Raw genomic sequence first — 14,138 nt, 5'->3', positions numbered from 1 at the left:
ACTTTGAGATCCCAGAAACACCGCCGTGTGGCGTCAGGGGGTTTCTCCCTGGGCTCACACCCACCGCCTTTGGAGGTGAGAACATTATCTTTGCGCTTTGAAGGGCGTGGGCTGCTTCCTCTCAGCCCTGCTGCTGTTGGTGGAAACTAAGACGGTGGGGCCCTGGGTGCACCCTGCCCCCGTCCCACCTCCCTTCTCCTGGGGGACTCCCACCACCAGCTCTCTAGCGGGGAGCCAGGCCTGGCCTGGTGGGGAAGCCAGGTCCACTGAGAACCTCAGCAGGCACGGGTGGGGTGCAGAGGGCGGCCTGTCAGAAATTGGAGAGTGGGGAGTTCCCGTTGTGGCACAGTGGAAACGAATCCGACTAGGAACTCTGAGGATACAGGTTCGATCCCTGGCCTCGCGCAGTGGGTTAAGGATCTGGTGTGGCCGTGAGCTGTGGTGTAGGTCGCAGACACGGCTGGGATCTGGTGTTGCTGTGGCTGTGGTGTGGGCTGGCAGCTGCAGCTCCACGTCGACCCCTCGCCTGGGAACCTCCATATGCCGCAGGTGCTGCCCTTAAAAAAAAAAAAGGAATCGAATTGGAGAGTGTGCGCTCCCTGGAGGCCTCTGCCCGGAGAGGCCCAGGCCCCGCTCCCGTCTGCCAGGAACCGGTGTGCGTCGGCTCTGGGTGCTGGGCAGCCAGGGACCCGTCTCCCCCAGGGTCCCCTTTGGGGATTTGGTCTCCTCCGTATCTCCTGGAGGTGTCACACGTGCCGGGGCCCCTCGGGGCCTCCTGGGGGCTGGGGGGGGGGCAGGGCCATGGACTTGGCAGCCTCCCCTGCTCCCCCCGCCCCCGTGCCCCCTGGAGGGCCAGGCAGTCCTGCTGAGAAACAAACAGCACTTTACATCCAGGTCCTCCTTCCCCGGCGCCTGCCTGCCCCACCTCGTGCCCACCGTGGGTCTGCCCCGCCGTGTCCCAGCCCTTCTCCGTGTGCGTGTTTGGCCGGCCTTTCCTCTGGCTCTCTGCCCTTCCTGCTGGTCATCCCACTTGGAGGCGTCCCTGGGCCAAACCCTGAGGGTCAAGTCCGTCTTGAGCCCGCCCCTTGCCAAGGCCAGGGGTGGCCGTGCTGAGTAAGCCTGAGGCTGGCCCAGCTTCCGAGGAGAGTTGGGGTCAGGGCCCACTGACTGGTTGTCCCTCTGGCCGTCCCACCTTGCTCGTGACCCCGCTTTCTGGGGCACCCCGCGTCAGCCTGCCCCTTCCTATCACCCTGTCTCTCTCCTCCCATCTGCATTCCTCCCTGGGGCTGAGTTCCCAGGCTCCACAAGTGGAGGGGATGGCCGGGTGTGCCGCCCCTTAGAGGTGCGGCCGGGCCTGAATAGAGGGTCCCTAAGTGGCAGAAAGGTGTGCCTGGATCAAACGGTACCTGAAGCAGTTGTCTGGGAAACGAGGACAAAAAGTTGGCACCATCAGAGGGCCCCATGAAGCTTCTCGAGAAAGGGGGTGCAACAGGCTGCTCTGTACGATGACCCATGACCCTGCTCCGGAATGGTGCTGCCTCTAGCCTTGTTCAGTGTCGTTGGGATGGCTCTTCAGATCCGCCCACACACATCCAAACCAGCTCCACCTCGATGCCTTTTGGCTGAGACCTGGGGCAGGATGTGGGGGTGTCATCTGGAGGGACCCTACCAACCCTTCCTCAACGCGCCACACAGAAGTGGTGCGTCTCAGTGCCCCCAAAACTGCCAGCCTCCTGGCAGGGTGCGAGTGCCGTGTTTACGACAGCAGCGGGGCCGGGTACCCACCAGGAGTGATGCTTGAGTCCATCTCTGCAGCCACAGGGCTGGGGGTGGGTCAGGAAGCTTGGCAGGGGGGCTGTAGCCCAGATGCCCTTTACTAGTGCCCAGGCTGGGCACACAGCAAGCAGTGGCAAGAGAGAGGCTAATTGTTCGGGGACTCTGACCACCCCAGACCCACCGTGGACGTTCCGGGGATGGTGGAAGCGGGGGAGGTGGGGTGGGGGGATGGACGGATAAATGGGTGGATTAAGGAGGGGGGGGGGCAGATAGATGGGTGAGTCCACAGGATCGGGGAGCGCCCAGGGTGGTGGCCCCTGCCTCCCCTCAGCTTAATTTCTCCTGTTCTTCCGGCCCTGGAGCCTCCACGCAGCACAGCCAGCAGTGCGGGGACAGAGGCAGAGCAGAAGGGTCGCACCCACGGGATGGAGTCTAGTGCCAGGCTGTTCAGGACCCCATGGCTGGGTCACGCAGTGCAGGAAGGGGTGGGCAGCAGGGCGAACTCACTGCCCACAGGCCCGGGGCCTTCGCTTGAACCGGGTTTCATCAGAGCCCATCCTGTGCTGGCCCCGCCAGACCCGACCAAACCCTGTGAGCAGGCCCGCCTAGCCCGGTGCCCCCCTACCCCCGTGTCCAGGCCCCCTTCCCCGCCCTCAGCCCATAGCTGAGGTGCGGGGGTCCCAGGCCAGCACGGGGCTGCTGGGTGCCCGGGTCCAGGGGATGGGGTGGGGGGGGCAGAGCGGGCACCTGCGACCCTGTCCGGGTGGGCTCCTCCTCTGAGGGGACCGGAGGGGCCAGGGCGTGCTGTGCGCCTGTGCGCCCTCGCGTCTGCACTGCCCCCGCACCACCAGGGCGTTCGTCTCCGTACAGCCGGCTTGTTCCAAGACAGCGTGAAGGGAAGCCTGGCTTTGGCCGAGGATGCTCCTGGGGCTGGCGGGGTCTGGAGGGGGTGGCGCCGGCGGGGCCAGGTCACCCCCACCCCGGCCTGACTGCGGCCTGGCCTGGGCCGTGGGAGGCGGGCGGGAGGCGGGGCCCCCGGGAGGTGTGAAGAGCAGGAGTGGGGGGAGCAGCCCTCTGGATCCCTGGCCAGAGTCCGAGGGCGGCCCCGTGGGGCGTGTGGGCCGCCCCCTCTCCCCCGCCCCAGCCAAAGCTAAATTTACCCTTTTAATAAGAAGCAGATTTATATCCGGTTTTCCTTTTCTTTTATTAGTTCTGGGCTGTTGGTGGTTGGGCCTGTCCCTGTCATCATTGCCTCTGCATCTGTGGGGCTGGTGGCTCGGTAACCACAGAGTTTTCCTATTATGGCCTGAGAGACGCTGCCTCTGAGCCAACCGGGTCTCCTGGAAGGTTCTCCTGGGCCCGCAGAGAGGGGCTTCCCAGGCGACGTGCTCATGTTTCTGGGCGGGCCCCACGTCCCAGGGCGGGGCTGGCGGAAGCGCGCCTCCCCCGCTCCCCTGGCTGCCCCCTCCCCCGGCTCTGCAGCCTCGTCCTTCTCCGCTGTCCTTCCCTGTTCTTGGGCCTCCCCTTCTTGTCCCTCCATCTCCTGGGGCTGTGCACGGCAGCTGGGCTCCTGGGGTGGGGTCCTCAGGGACTCCAGGCCTGTGGCAGCAGAGGGGCGGCTTGGGGCGGGCAGGGTTTTCCCAGAGCAGACAGGGCATCTGAGCCGCTTCTGCACCACGGAGGCATCGGACTGCCTGGCAGCTGCCCCCAGAAGCCACACAAGCCCTGGACCCACTTTCAGCCTCAGGTGGCGGGGGACTGAGCCGCTGGGCTGCGGAGGGGGCCGACTCCCGGGCAGCAGGGGACTTGGTGGGTCTTGGGGCCTCAGTGCGGTACAGGCTTGAGGCTAGAGTTCCCCTCCCCTCCCACCACGTCTAAGCTGGATGTGTCCCCCGCCAGGGGCGCGGCCTGGCAGCCCTCCCATGTCACCACTGGCATCAGACAGAGCCAAAGGCCAGGAGTCTTTTTCAGGGCCTGGGTCAGTAGGGGGACGGTTTGGTGGAGACACGACTCCGGGAAGCAGTGTCCCTGAGTGTCCCGGCGCAGGGACCCCTTCGCACAAGAACAAGTCACCTCGTGCACACACTCAGAGCCAGGCACACATACCCAGACAAACCCAAGTGCCCACGCACAGCCCCTGGCTGCCTCTGTGCCTGCACACGCGTGTGCACACACACACGCACGCACACACACATGCTCATTCATGCCTGGGCACTGGTGGGTTCCAGCCCAGCTGACCCAGTTCCCGGTGGCAACGTGATGGAGCTGGCAGACTCGTGTGCACCCGGAGGGGGTCTGCGGGGGGGTCTATGGGTGGCGCTGTGGTGCACCTGCCACCGCCAGGGCTGCAGCCCTTTGGGTTTCCCGCGGGCAGCCCCAGAGCAGCCCTTCCCACCAGGGCCTGGTGTCCCCAACCCTGTCTCCTCCCCCATCCTTGTGGGTGGCCAGACAGATGGACCCGCCTGCAAGCAGGCTGGACCGAGCCCTCTCCCGCTCCGTCCCCACAGACCCCCGGCCTGGACTTCGTCCTCCTCTCCTGGCGGCCTGAGAGCAGCGTGGGCCAGGCGCGTCCCGCTGTCCTTCCTGCCTCTGCCCGCCTGGGGCCTGGCTCAGCACACGAGGGGCATTTCGACCCTCCAGGCCGGCCACCCATCTCTCCAGTGTCTCAGCCGCCACCGCTGTCCCCAGGGCCCAGGCGGGTGCCCCAGGGCCCAGCTGGGCTCTGCAGGGCCCTGGGGGAGGTGGGAGGTGGGAGCCGGCCAGGTGGCGCCGGGAGCCCCATGCCAGCAACCCATCAGCTGGGCTTCCAGAAACCCAGAAGCAACGGGTGCACCGAGAGCCTGGAAAGGGGCTTTGCTCCTCGGGAGCGGCCACCAGCCATCACAACCAGGCCTTGAAAAAACAAATAAATAAATAACCCATTTCGCAGTTTCCAGAAAAGGAAGATGCTGTCTCGGTGGCCAAGTTCAAAAACAAAAAAACACAAAACCGCTCCTCCTGCCATAGCTCTGGGCTCCAGCTCTCTCTCCCAGCTCTCTGGGGCCCGTCTCTGTCTCTCCCTGCTTCAGGGGGAGGGGGTGGGGGTGGGAGGCCCCCAGGCCCGGCCGGCCCCTCGTATTCTGGGTGCTCTGCTGCAGGCAGACCCTCTCTGGACCAGAGGCTCCCCGGGCACATCTGTTGACCATCTTGGCTGCGGCAGGTGGGCCTGGCAAACAGGTTGGCAGCGGAAGGCCCCCCCGCCCCTCTGGTTTTACCTGGCCACACAGGGCCACCTCTGCCAGAGCCAGCACGTGTGAGAGAAGCCTGGGCTCGGCGGTCCCTGGAGCCTCTCAGGGTGTCAGGGCATTGCAGCCTGGCTCTGTCCAGCCCGGGCAGCTGGCAGGGAAGGAGCCGCACAGCCAGGATCCAGATACCGCCCGCCTCCGGTCCAGGTTGTCTGGGCCTTGGGGCGTGGGAACGGATGGCCTCGGCGGGTGGAGGAGCTGGGCCGAGGCGGCGGGGTGGGTAGGGGGTGTCTACCAGCCCTCCCGGGCATTCTGGCTTCCGGAGCGGTTTTCTCAGCCAGCCCGGCACCCGGGCCAGGCCTCCGTGGCGTCCTCGGCGGGGCTGGGGCTGGGGCTGGAGCCCGGTGTCTGGGGCGGGCCGGGTGGTGGGGCCAGCCGGCGCGGGGCAGAGCGGGCAGCCTCTGTGCCCCGCCGACACCTCCCACCGCGTTCAGATCCGTCTCGACATGATGCTCGATGCGGCCGGATCCCTGCGATGAGAGCCCCCCCGGGGACGAAGGGCACAGGCCACCCCCCTCTTCAAGGAGCCAGGGCAGCCTCGGAGGGGACAGGCCTCATCCAGACCCAGCCCAGGCTTGGGCCGCGGGGCCAGCCCTGTGACGCTGTTCCTTTGTCAGCCCCGGGGTGGGCCCGCCACCTGGAGGGCAGTGACCTGGGTTAATACGAGGTGCGCAAAGCCCCTGCTGTGAGAAGGTGCCAGGATCAGGGCTCCCGCTGTCCCCCCCACCCCAGGCCACTGACCGCAGCGCTCCATGGGCAAGGACCCTGCCAAGAGGAAAGAAGCCTCCGGCCCAGTTCCCGGCCAGACTTGGCCGCGCGGCTCCAGCCCTGGCCGGGGCCCAGGCCGCCTCTGCTCAGGCTGTGTCTGGGGCTGGCTACTGGTCAGCGGGTGGGGGCTGGGGAGGTGGCAGCCAGGTCTGCTCACGCCTCTGCTGGCTGGGCATGGTGCCACGGCCAAACTCCTTGGCTGTGGAGGTGCCATGGGAGCGTCCTGGACACTCAGTCCGCGGGTCAGGAGCTGGCAGGGGTCGGGGAGGCTCTGGGTGTCAGCAGTCCCCTTCGCCTCGCCCCCACGGCAGGGCCCCCCGGCAAAGCCTGTAGGACCCACGGTGGCTTCCAGACTTCTGGCTCAGGACGGCGAGGGAGAGCCCCGGGCTGGGCACCTGGCAGGGAGTTGGCTTTGCACCTGCCCCCACGCCCATCCTCCCCGCACTGGCCTGCTGCGCAGGGGGTGAGAGCCGTGGGCTGGGGTTTTAGGAGGGAGAGGCCACCTGGGTACCGGCACAAGTCTCCCACCAGGGCAGGGCACAAGCCTTGGGGCCCTGGAGCTGAGCAGTGCCTCACAGGTGGTCCGTGGGACCCACGGCTGTGCCCGGGCCTTCTGCCCCCTTCCTCATTTCACCTGAGTGTCTAACGGCGGAGATTTACAGACATGTGACAAGCCTCTTCCGTCTTCAGCATGAAAGGAAGGAGGAGGCAGGAGACCCCTCACCCTCGGATCAGTGGCCCAGCCGGAGGCAGGACCCTGGGGGCCTCCAGCTGCCCACGAGGCTGTGACCGGCCCCGAGGGCTCGGAACGAAAGGTCCCCCCCTTTCCCAGGGAGCCCAGATCCGGGGCCAGAGCTCAGGCCTGGGGCACCGTCCCACCCCCTCACTTCTCACACTCTGGGGCGGGGCCCTTGCTTCTGGACTCACAAGCACCCAGGGGGTCCCCCATGCTGGGAGACTGGCTGGCATGGGACCGAGGGAGGCCCACGGCAAGAAGTGCGTCCTGTCATTGGCCTGTCCCCTGCCTGCCATGTGAAGCCAGGACCCCGGCTGGCCGAGCTGCATGCCGCCACCCCCCAAAGCTCCCTGCAGTGGGACCCCCTTCTGGAATAGCGTCAAAACAGATGCCCGCCCTTGAGAGTCCCGTGCCTCCCCACCCCCACCCAAATTCCAGCTCAAGGGACCCGTCAGGTCAGACGCCCTGTTGGGCCTCAGGCCTGCTCCCCACCTGCTCTGGCTGCAGGTGGGTGGCCTCGAGGGCGAGGGTGGTGGGTGGGTCTGCAGAGGTGGTCTGTGAGGGGGCTGCCTCCAAGCCTCAGGTTCCGGGTGGCCGCTCCTCCCGCCCAGCCCGGGGCCTGGCGCCACCCCCGCCCCCCGGCCCCTCCCCGTGGTGTGGGAGAACTGAAGGTTCTCAGGCTGAGCTCCTGGAGAAATCCTTTATCCAGACCGACTTCTGGACTCGGTTGCTTCCCACTGTCCCCCGGAGGAGCAGGGCGGAGGGACTTTCCTGGGAGGGTGCGGGGGTGGAGAGGCCTGGGCGAGGCAGGAAGAGGCCTCACTCATCCCACAGGCATGGCCCCCCCAGGTCCCTGGAGCCCAGCAGGGGCCGCCCTCTGTCTCCGCCTGCTCCACCCGCCCGCCTGCCCCGAGGCCAGAACTTCCCTTCCCAGCCCAAGTCCCTCCCCTGGCTGGACGTTCCTGTGGTCTGGCCAGGCCCACAGCGGTCCCAGCCCTGCGGGCCGGGAAGTCCCTGGCTCCTGGGCACCTTCGCCCCCTGCCCCCCGGCCCCCCGGTCCGCGCGGGGTCTCCCTTTGGCCTGACACCTGCTGCAGAGGTCAGCTCGCACCCCAGTGCCCGGCCGGTGCGCACATACCCTTCTCCGGAGGCCCTTGCCTCTCTCAGCCGAGTGTCCCCTTCCTGCACGGGAGTAGAAGGCAGGGGAGGGGACCTGCCAGGGTCCTGGCAGGGGCAGCCCCTCCCTCTCCCCTGCTCAAGGGCCTGCCGCCTCTCTGCTGACTCACCCTGTGTCTGGGAAGCTCCCAGGGCCAAGCCAGGCTGGATGAGGCATCAGGAATTCACCAATTCCCCCTGCCTCCAGGGCAGGGAAACCGCTGCCCTGACTCACCTCGGGCTGGGCTGCAGCCTCGCGGGGGCCCCCAGAACCCCTGCCAACCCTGCCAGGCCCCTCCACTCAGCCTGATGGGATAGCAAGCCCCCAGGTCCCTCCTCCCTGGACCCTGGATGGTCCCAAGCCAGGCTGGCTGCCCATGAGGGGACAAGGTGCCAGGGGCCCCTGCCGGGGTGGGGGCTGAGCTGTGCAGCCCAGACCACCCACCGGGCCCTGGGGGCTGCTCTGCACAGAGCTCTGAGTCTGCCCTTCCTGCGCGGTCCACCCATCACCATGGTAACCCCGGGAGCCTCAAGCAGCCTGGCCTTGGCTACTGCACTTGGGCAGAGAGGGGACACAGTGTCGGGGGCTCTGGAGGCTGGCTGCCAGGGGAAATGCCACGTCCTAGACTGTGACTTGCTCTCCGCGTCTCAGTGCCCGGGTGGGGGCCTGATCCAAGAAAGCCTGGGGGCGTCAGAGCCGTTCCCTGCCCTTCTGTCTGCTCCCTTCCTCTGCCTCACTTTCTTCTCTTGCTCGCCTGGCAGAGGGCACCCCGCTCCGATGGGGTCCTCAGTGGGAATCACGGAGAAGGTTCAAGACCCGCGTCCTCCCGGGAGACGGGTTCTGGCGCGTCTGCCAGCCTTGGCCTGGGAGAGTCAGGGGCTCTGCCTCCGGGGCAGAGGTCCCCCGCAGGGCCACCTGTTCCCTATGGGCCCTGGGCCTGGACGTTGATTCTGCCACACCACTTGGCACCCGGTTGATGGAGGCGGGGTAAGGTGGGCACCGTGATGACCGTGACAGTGCCAGCCTTGGGGTGCCACAGTAGCAGGCGCTTGACTGTCGGCCGATCGGGCAGCACCCACCCCGGCTGCTGGCCGTTTGAAGGCAAAAGCCTGGGGCGCTTGGGACCCAGGAGTCTGGCCGAGAGAAGGGCTTCTCACTACCCCCGCCCCCAACTCACTCTTGCCCCCTGCGTCCACAGCCAGCAGCCGCCTGATGGGGAACTCTCCGGCCTCCTCTTTCATGGGCAGTTTCCTCACCAGCAGCCTGGGCTCAGCGGCCTCCGCGCACCCCAGCGGCCCCACGCCCTCCCCCTCGGAGCAGGCCTACCGTGGCTCCCACCCCACCGCCTCCCAGATCTGGTTCTCCCACTCCCACGAAGGTAAGTGCCGGGCTCCAGCTCCCAGCTGCCCCGTGGTGCCCGGGCCCAGGGGTGCGGCCAGGGGCTCCCCCGCTGCTGCCGGGAGAGCCAGCTGCAGACCCTGCCAGGCACTCTAGCGAGGGGCTGCTTCCCTGTCGAGGAAGCCCGCACGGGGGAGGTGGTAATTGGTTGGAAAGAGGGGGCGGGCCCGCCAGCCAGTGGTCCTGGCCAGATGTGCACCAGAGATGGGCAGGGAGGGAAGAAGGAGCGGGCGGCAGGGCTCCGGGAGGCAAATGTGGAGCACAGCTGGGCTGGCCGGGCGGGGCCGCGCCCTCCACCGCAGGCTGCGCCCACCCCCAGACTCAAGCAGGCATGGGCTCCAGATGTGCCAGCTGGGAGGGAGGGCCAGGGAGGAGAGAGCTGTCAACAGACTCAGGCTGCCACCCTGGGGGCCCGGCCTAGAGCAGAGCCCCTCCCAGGCCCCTGCCCCCCACCCCACCCCCCACCCCCCGCTGCCGTGGCTTTGTACACACAGTAGGCGCCTCATGCGCCTGGCTCTCAGGCCTTGTGGCTTGCAGGAGGGCCCCTGCTAGGATGCCGGGGCTCCCTGCAGCTTCCCCAGGGAGGGCACCCCCTGCCCAGGTGCCCGCTGTCTGCTCAGCCCTTTGGCACTGTGACGTGAGCAGCCTCCCTGGCCCGTGGTTGCTGGTATCCACTCGGCCCCTGGGCCCCCACGGCGTGGTAAGGGTTAAGCCCGACGGCGGCTGGCACGCGGAGAGGTAATTGCAGTTGGCAGCGGGCACAGAGGGCTCTCCGCTCCTGGCACCGGTACCGCCGTAACTCAATGACTGCTGAGCGGCGGGCGTTGTGTTTGCAGAGCACGCGGACCCACACACCGCGCCCGCCGCCGCCCGCGTTCCAGGCCGGGAGATTAGCGCCCGGCGCTGCTGGAGAGCGAGAGAAACCTCTCTTTGTGCAACAAGAAAGGGGCTGTTTTCCAAACGGGACAGGTGACGAGTGAGGGACAGTTGTTAAAATAATCTGGGCTCGAAGCGCCGTGCGGAGCACACATGTTGGGCAGGCGATAAGGAGCCACTCTCTTCCCCGGTGGAGGGGCGGCCAGGCCGGCCCTGAGGACCAGGTGGGCAGAGCAGGGTCCCTGGGCCAGACTCCCTCAGCAGCCTCCCCAGGGCACGCCCAGGGCGGTGGTGCCCGGCCCGGCTTCAGGGCTTCCCGGGCTGGCCCTGGGTAGCCCCAAGCTCCTGGTACCCCTCGCCCCTGCTGCTCCCACCCTCCCGCCTTCTGTGTCTGCCGGAAAACTCCTGGTCCCAGCAGGAGCATCTGGCTCCCAAGGATGTCCTCGAGGGGAGGAGGAGGCCGAGCCCTGGGTGGTGGGGGCGCAAGGAGGCCCGCAGCAGCCAGTGCCACCACCGCACCCAGCTAACGGCCGCCCTTCCCGGCACAGCCTCAGGTGCGTGGGCCCCGGTCAGGGTCGGGGTGGCTGAGCGCTGCGTCAGGAAGCGTGTGTGTCGCCCCTCCCGTCCACCCGTGAGGACCTTTTCCGAAAGGAGGTGGTTTGTGGGCAGCGCCACCTGTTCGGGGCCCCAGAGAAGGTGCCCCCCGATCTGCCCTCTGGGGGCTGCCGGGAGGGCAGGGTGGTGGCAGCCTGCAGGCAGCTCCCTCAACAGCCCCCAGACACTCACCCCCCCACCCCAGCCGCTGCCGGGAGTCGCTCCCACCGCCGCCCTCAGCCAGTCTTGGGGCCACCTGGCCGTCGAAGCTCCCACCACCGTGTGGCTTGGGAAGCCAGTGTGGGGTGGCACTGTGGTCTGTGCCAGCCCCTGGCCCCTGCTCAGGTCGCATGCGCCCACACCCTCATGGGGGAGGGCGCTGTGTCGGGGGGCAGGGATGGGGCAAGGGCTGCGGGTCCCCCCCTTCCCCGGCTCCGGAACACATGGTCGGTGGGGAGCAGTGGCCGGGGCGGAGGCGGGGGGCACCCAGCCTGCCAGGTCCCACCTGTGGGCACCTGGTGCGTCTGTCCTGGGAGCCGCAGCACCTCCCAGCCCGGGCCTGGCCTCCCCACCCTGCCTCCCTCTCTCTGCCGTGGGTGAAGCTGCCCTGCCCGGGGAACCCCTTCCCGCGGGGTTCCCCGGCCCTCCGCCCTCTGCAGCCTCGCTCCCTGACGGGCCACGTGGTGCGGCTGCCTCGCTGTGAGCTCCGCGGAAAGGCCTCGGGCGGGCGGGGCTGGGGCGAGTGGCAGCGCTTGCTGGCTGGCTGCCCTGGCAGCGTGCCTGGCTGCTAGTTTGACTGGGTGCCAGCTGGCTCCCCGCGTGCCGGGGCCTGTTTCTCTGCCGTGTGTGTGTGCAGGGGGAGGGAGGGCCAGGCGGGCGGGGGGCACGCGACATGGCCGGAGAGTGGGGGCTGGCAGGCCCGGTGGGCTGCCTGGGCGGGCTGCTCAGAGGTCTGGCCCTCACCCTCGTCCGGCTTCCTTTCACCGCCTCCAGGATGGGCGAGGAGATGGGCCGGGCAAAGCCTCTTGTGGCCCCCTCCCCAGCCTGGGGCTGGCCAGGCCTGGGCCCCTGAAAAGGTCCTTAGCTCAAGAGCAAAGAGGCCAGGACGGGGCTGGATGCCACTGGGGACCAGCTGCCCCTCCACCCCAGGCAGGGGCCCCACCTCTCTGTCCCGCCATCTGTGAGGCAGCCTCCAGAGCTGGGACCAGGGCTTCCTGCTTCCTCAAGGGAGCAGCTGGGGTGCAGGGGAGCCGCCCTGGAACATCTGGCTGGGGGGGGGCGAGCTGGTCTGTCCGCCCCTGGGCCTCCTGGCCCCCCAGGCTCGCCCAATGAGGGGTCTCCCCAGGGGCTGGACTTTCCCTTCTGGGGCCCAGGGTGAGGGTGGGCGGCGGATCTGGCCCCAGGCAGGGGTGAGGCAGCGTCCAGCCAGCCTGCCCCGGGTGGGTCCCAGCAGCGGGGGCAGGGGTGCAGCACAGCTGGGCCTATTGTCAGCCAGCCTGCCCCCCTCCTTCCCTGCCCCACCCCCAGCTGCCTGGGGGGACCACCCACAGGGCCATGAAAGGGGATCCTGTCCTGGGGGCTCAGCTGCGGAGGGATGGGGGCCGGAGCTCCTGCTCCCCCTCGGCCTGCGCTGCTCACGGTCTCTCGTGCCACCTGGAGGGGGAGCCTGGGGCGGCAGTGGGCACATGTGCCGGTGCTGGCTCTTAGCCTGGCCGGTCTCTGTCAGAGCACCACTTCTCCATCCAGGGCTTGGAGGGAGACCTCCAGTGGGGCAGGGGCTGACTCCCTGCTGTCCCTCTGTCCCCTCGGGGACCCCGGGGCCCACCAGGGCTTCTGGGAGCATGTCTGTGGGCGGGACCGAGGTCAGCATCTCCTCGTGGCCTCAGAGGCCCCCATGGCTGCCATCTGGAGGGGCTGTCACCTGCCCTTCTCCGAGGCAGGCCCCTGCCCTGGACCTGGGCCCTTTCCCCTTCTCCCGGCCTCGGTCCTCTCGGTGTGGTCAGGATGGCCTCTGAATCCGCCCCCGCACTAGGCAGCACCCCTCCCGCTGCCTCCGGGTCCCTGCTGGTGCCAGAGGGGAGGGGCTGGGTCCGTGGGAGCCGCTGGCTCCTCTGAGGTCTGGGGACCGCGTGGGAGAAGGGCCCAAGCTCCCGAGATCCAGATGTGGGGGCGCGGAGCAGCCGGGCCAGACGGGATCCCTCCAGCCAGCTCATCAGAGCCAGGAGGAGGCCGGTTCTGTGTGGCCCTCTGATCCCCTCCAGAGCCTTCGCCGGCTTCGCGTGGCCAGCCCTCCCTGCGCCCTCCTGGCGACCTCGGCCCCTCAGCGTCCTCACCTCAGGCACATCCTCATCAGAGACGTGGCCTCCAGGGGCCGCTCTGTCCTTGCGTGTCTCCTGCAGCACCTGTCCACGGCTGGGCCGGGGAGCTGCGTGTCTCCCTGGGCCGACCTTGGCAGCAGGGGTATATGGGCAGCCCTTGGTCTGACTGGGGTTCGGGATGGCGTCGCTGCCTGGGCAGACGCACCTCTCAGGTTCACACCTGGGCGTGGGGCTGGCTGGCATCGTTTCCGTGGCCCCAGGCCCCCGGGATCCGCCAAGCACATGATCAGACGCCCCTGGGGACAGGAGGGGGCTTGGAGCCCACAGGAAGGCAGGGCGGGGAGCCAGGGCAGGAGGTCCAGGCAGGGCTGGCCCAGGCTTCCCTCCAGCCGAGCTCCCTGGCAGTCAGAGCTGCTGTGAGGGTGTTGGTGAGGGTTTGGGGGCCAGCTTGTTCCCAGCGCCAGGCTCTGAGACTGTCACCATCTCCCCCGGCTTCAGGCCTGTCGCCCCAGCCCTCCCCACCCACAGGCCGCGCACCTTCCAAGGGACCTCTGCCGAGCCCTGCCTGCCTGCTCATGGGGCCTGAGCCCGGCTCCTCTCTGCGGAGCACAGGCCAAGAGCCCGGGCCTGTCCATGAGCGCCTGGCTCCTGGGCTGGCTGCCTGCTGCTTTTGTTCCAGAGGCGCCCGCGGAGGCTGGCACCTTCCCCCGGCTCTGAGCCGCTCCCCTCGGCCTGGGAACAGACCGAGGCTGCCAGGCCCCGAACACCGTGTGGCTGGGGGTCAGTGTGTGCGCGGGGGGGGGCACCCAGGGCCCCCCCCCCCCGACCCAGCCCCCCGCTGGGCACTCCCGAAGCCGCCTCCAGCCCGAGAAGGGGGTCTCTCTGGGCTCCCCCTCCTGAAACCCAGGGCGGTGGATCCCGGGAGCTGGACTTGGAAGCAGAGCCTCGACACCCCAGGGTGCTGAGCCCATGTGCGAGCCTGAGGGGCTTGTGGACAGAGGCAGAGTATTTGGCAAGAATCAGTGAGGGTGTGGAGAGGGGCTGTGCCAGGGTCACTCCCTTCAGATGCCAGAGCAGGGGTGGTGGCAAGTGTCCTCCCACCTCGCTGCCAGGGCCCCTCCTGGACCCGGGGCCGACCGGATTCGTCGATTGCCGCCCTTCCCAAGCTGCACGGGGATGCTGCTTCAGAATCCTTCTTAGCCCGCCGTCCTGGGCAGTCACTGTCACTCAGCA

The 14,138-nt window shown here is 68.3% G+C and overlaps 1 protein-coding gene across 3 annotated transcripts in view; it reads left to right on the top strand.

Moving 5' to 3' along the window:
- BAHCC1 (BAH domain and coiled-coil containing 1) overlaps nt 1–14,138 on the top strand; it is a 56,785-nt gene that overhangs the window by 12,440 nt on the left and 30,207 nt on the right. For all 3 annotated transcript variants that reach the window (XM_047758996.1, XM_047758997.1, XM_047758995.1), the window contains exon 2: nt 8,918–9,097. In XM_047758996.1, coding sequence (XP_047614952.1) covers nt 8,918–9,097 — 180 coding nt within the window. The remainder of the gene's footprint in view (nt 1–8,917; nt 9,098–14,138) is intronic.

The sequence above is a fragment of the Phacochoerus africanus genome, chromosome 14 (genome assembly GCF_016906955.1).
Source record: "Phacochoerus africanus isolate WHEZ1 chromosome 14, ROS_Pafr_v1, whole genome shotgun sequence".
Lineage (NCBI taxonomy): Eukaryota > Metazoa > Chordata > Mammalia > Artiodactyla > Suidae > Phacochoerus > Phacochoerus africanus.
This window is presented reverse-complemented; position numbering and strand designations above follow the sequence as displayed.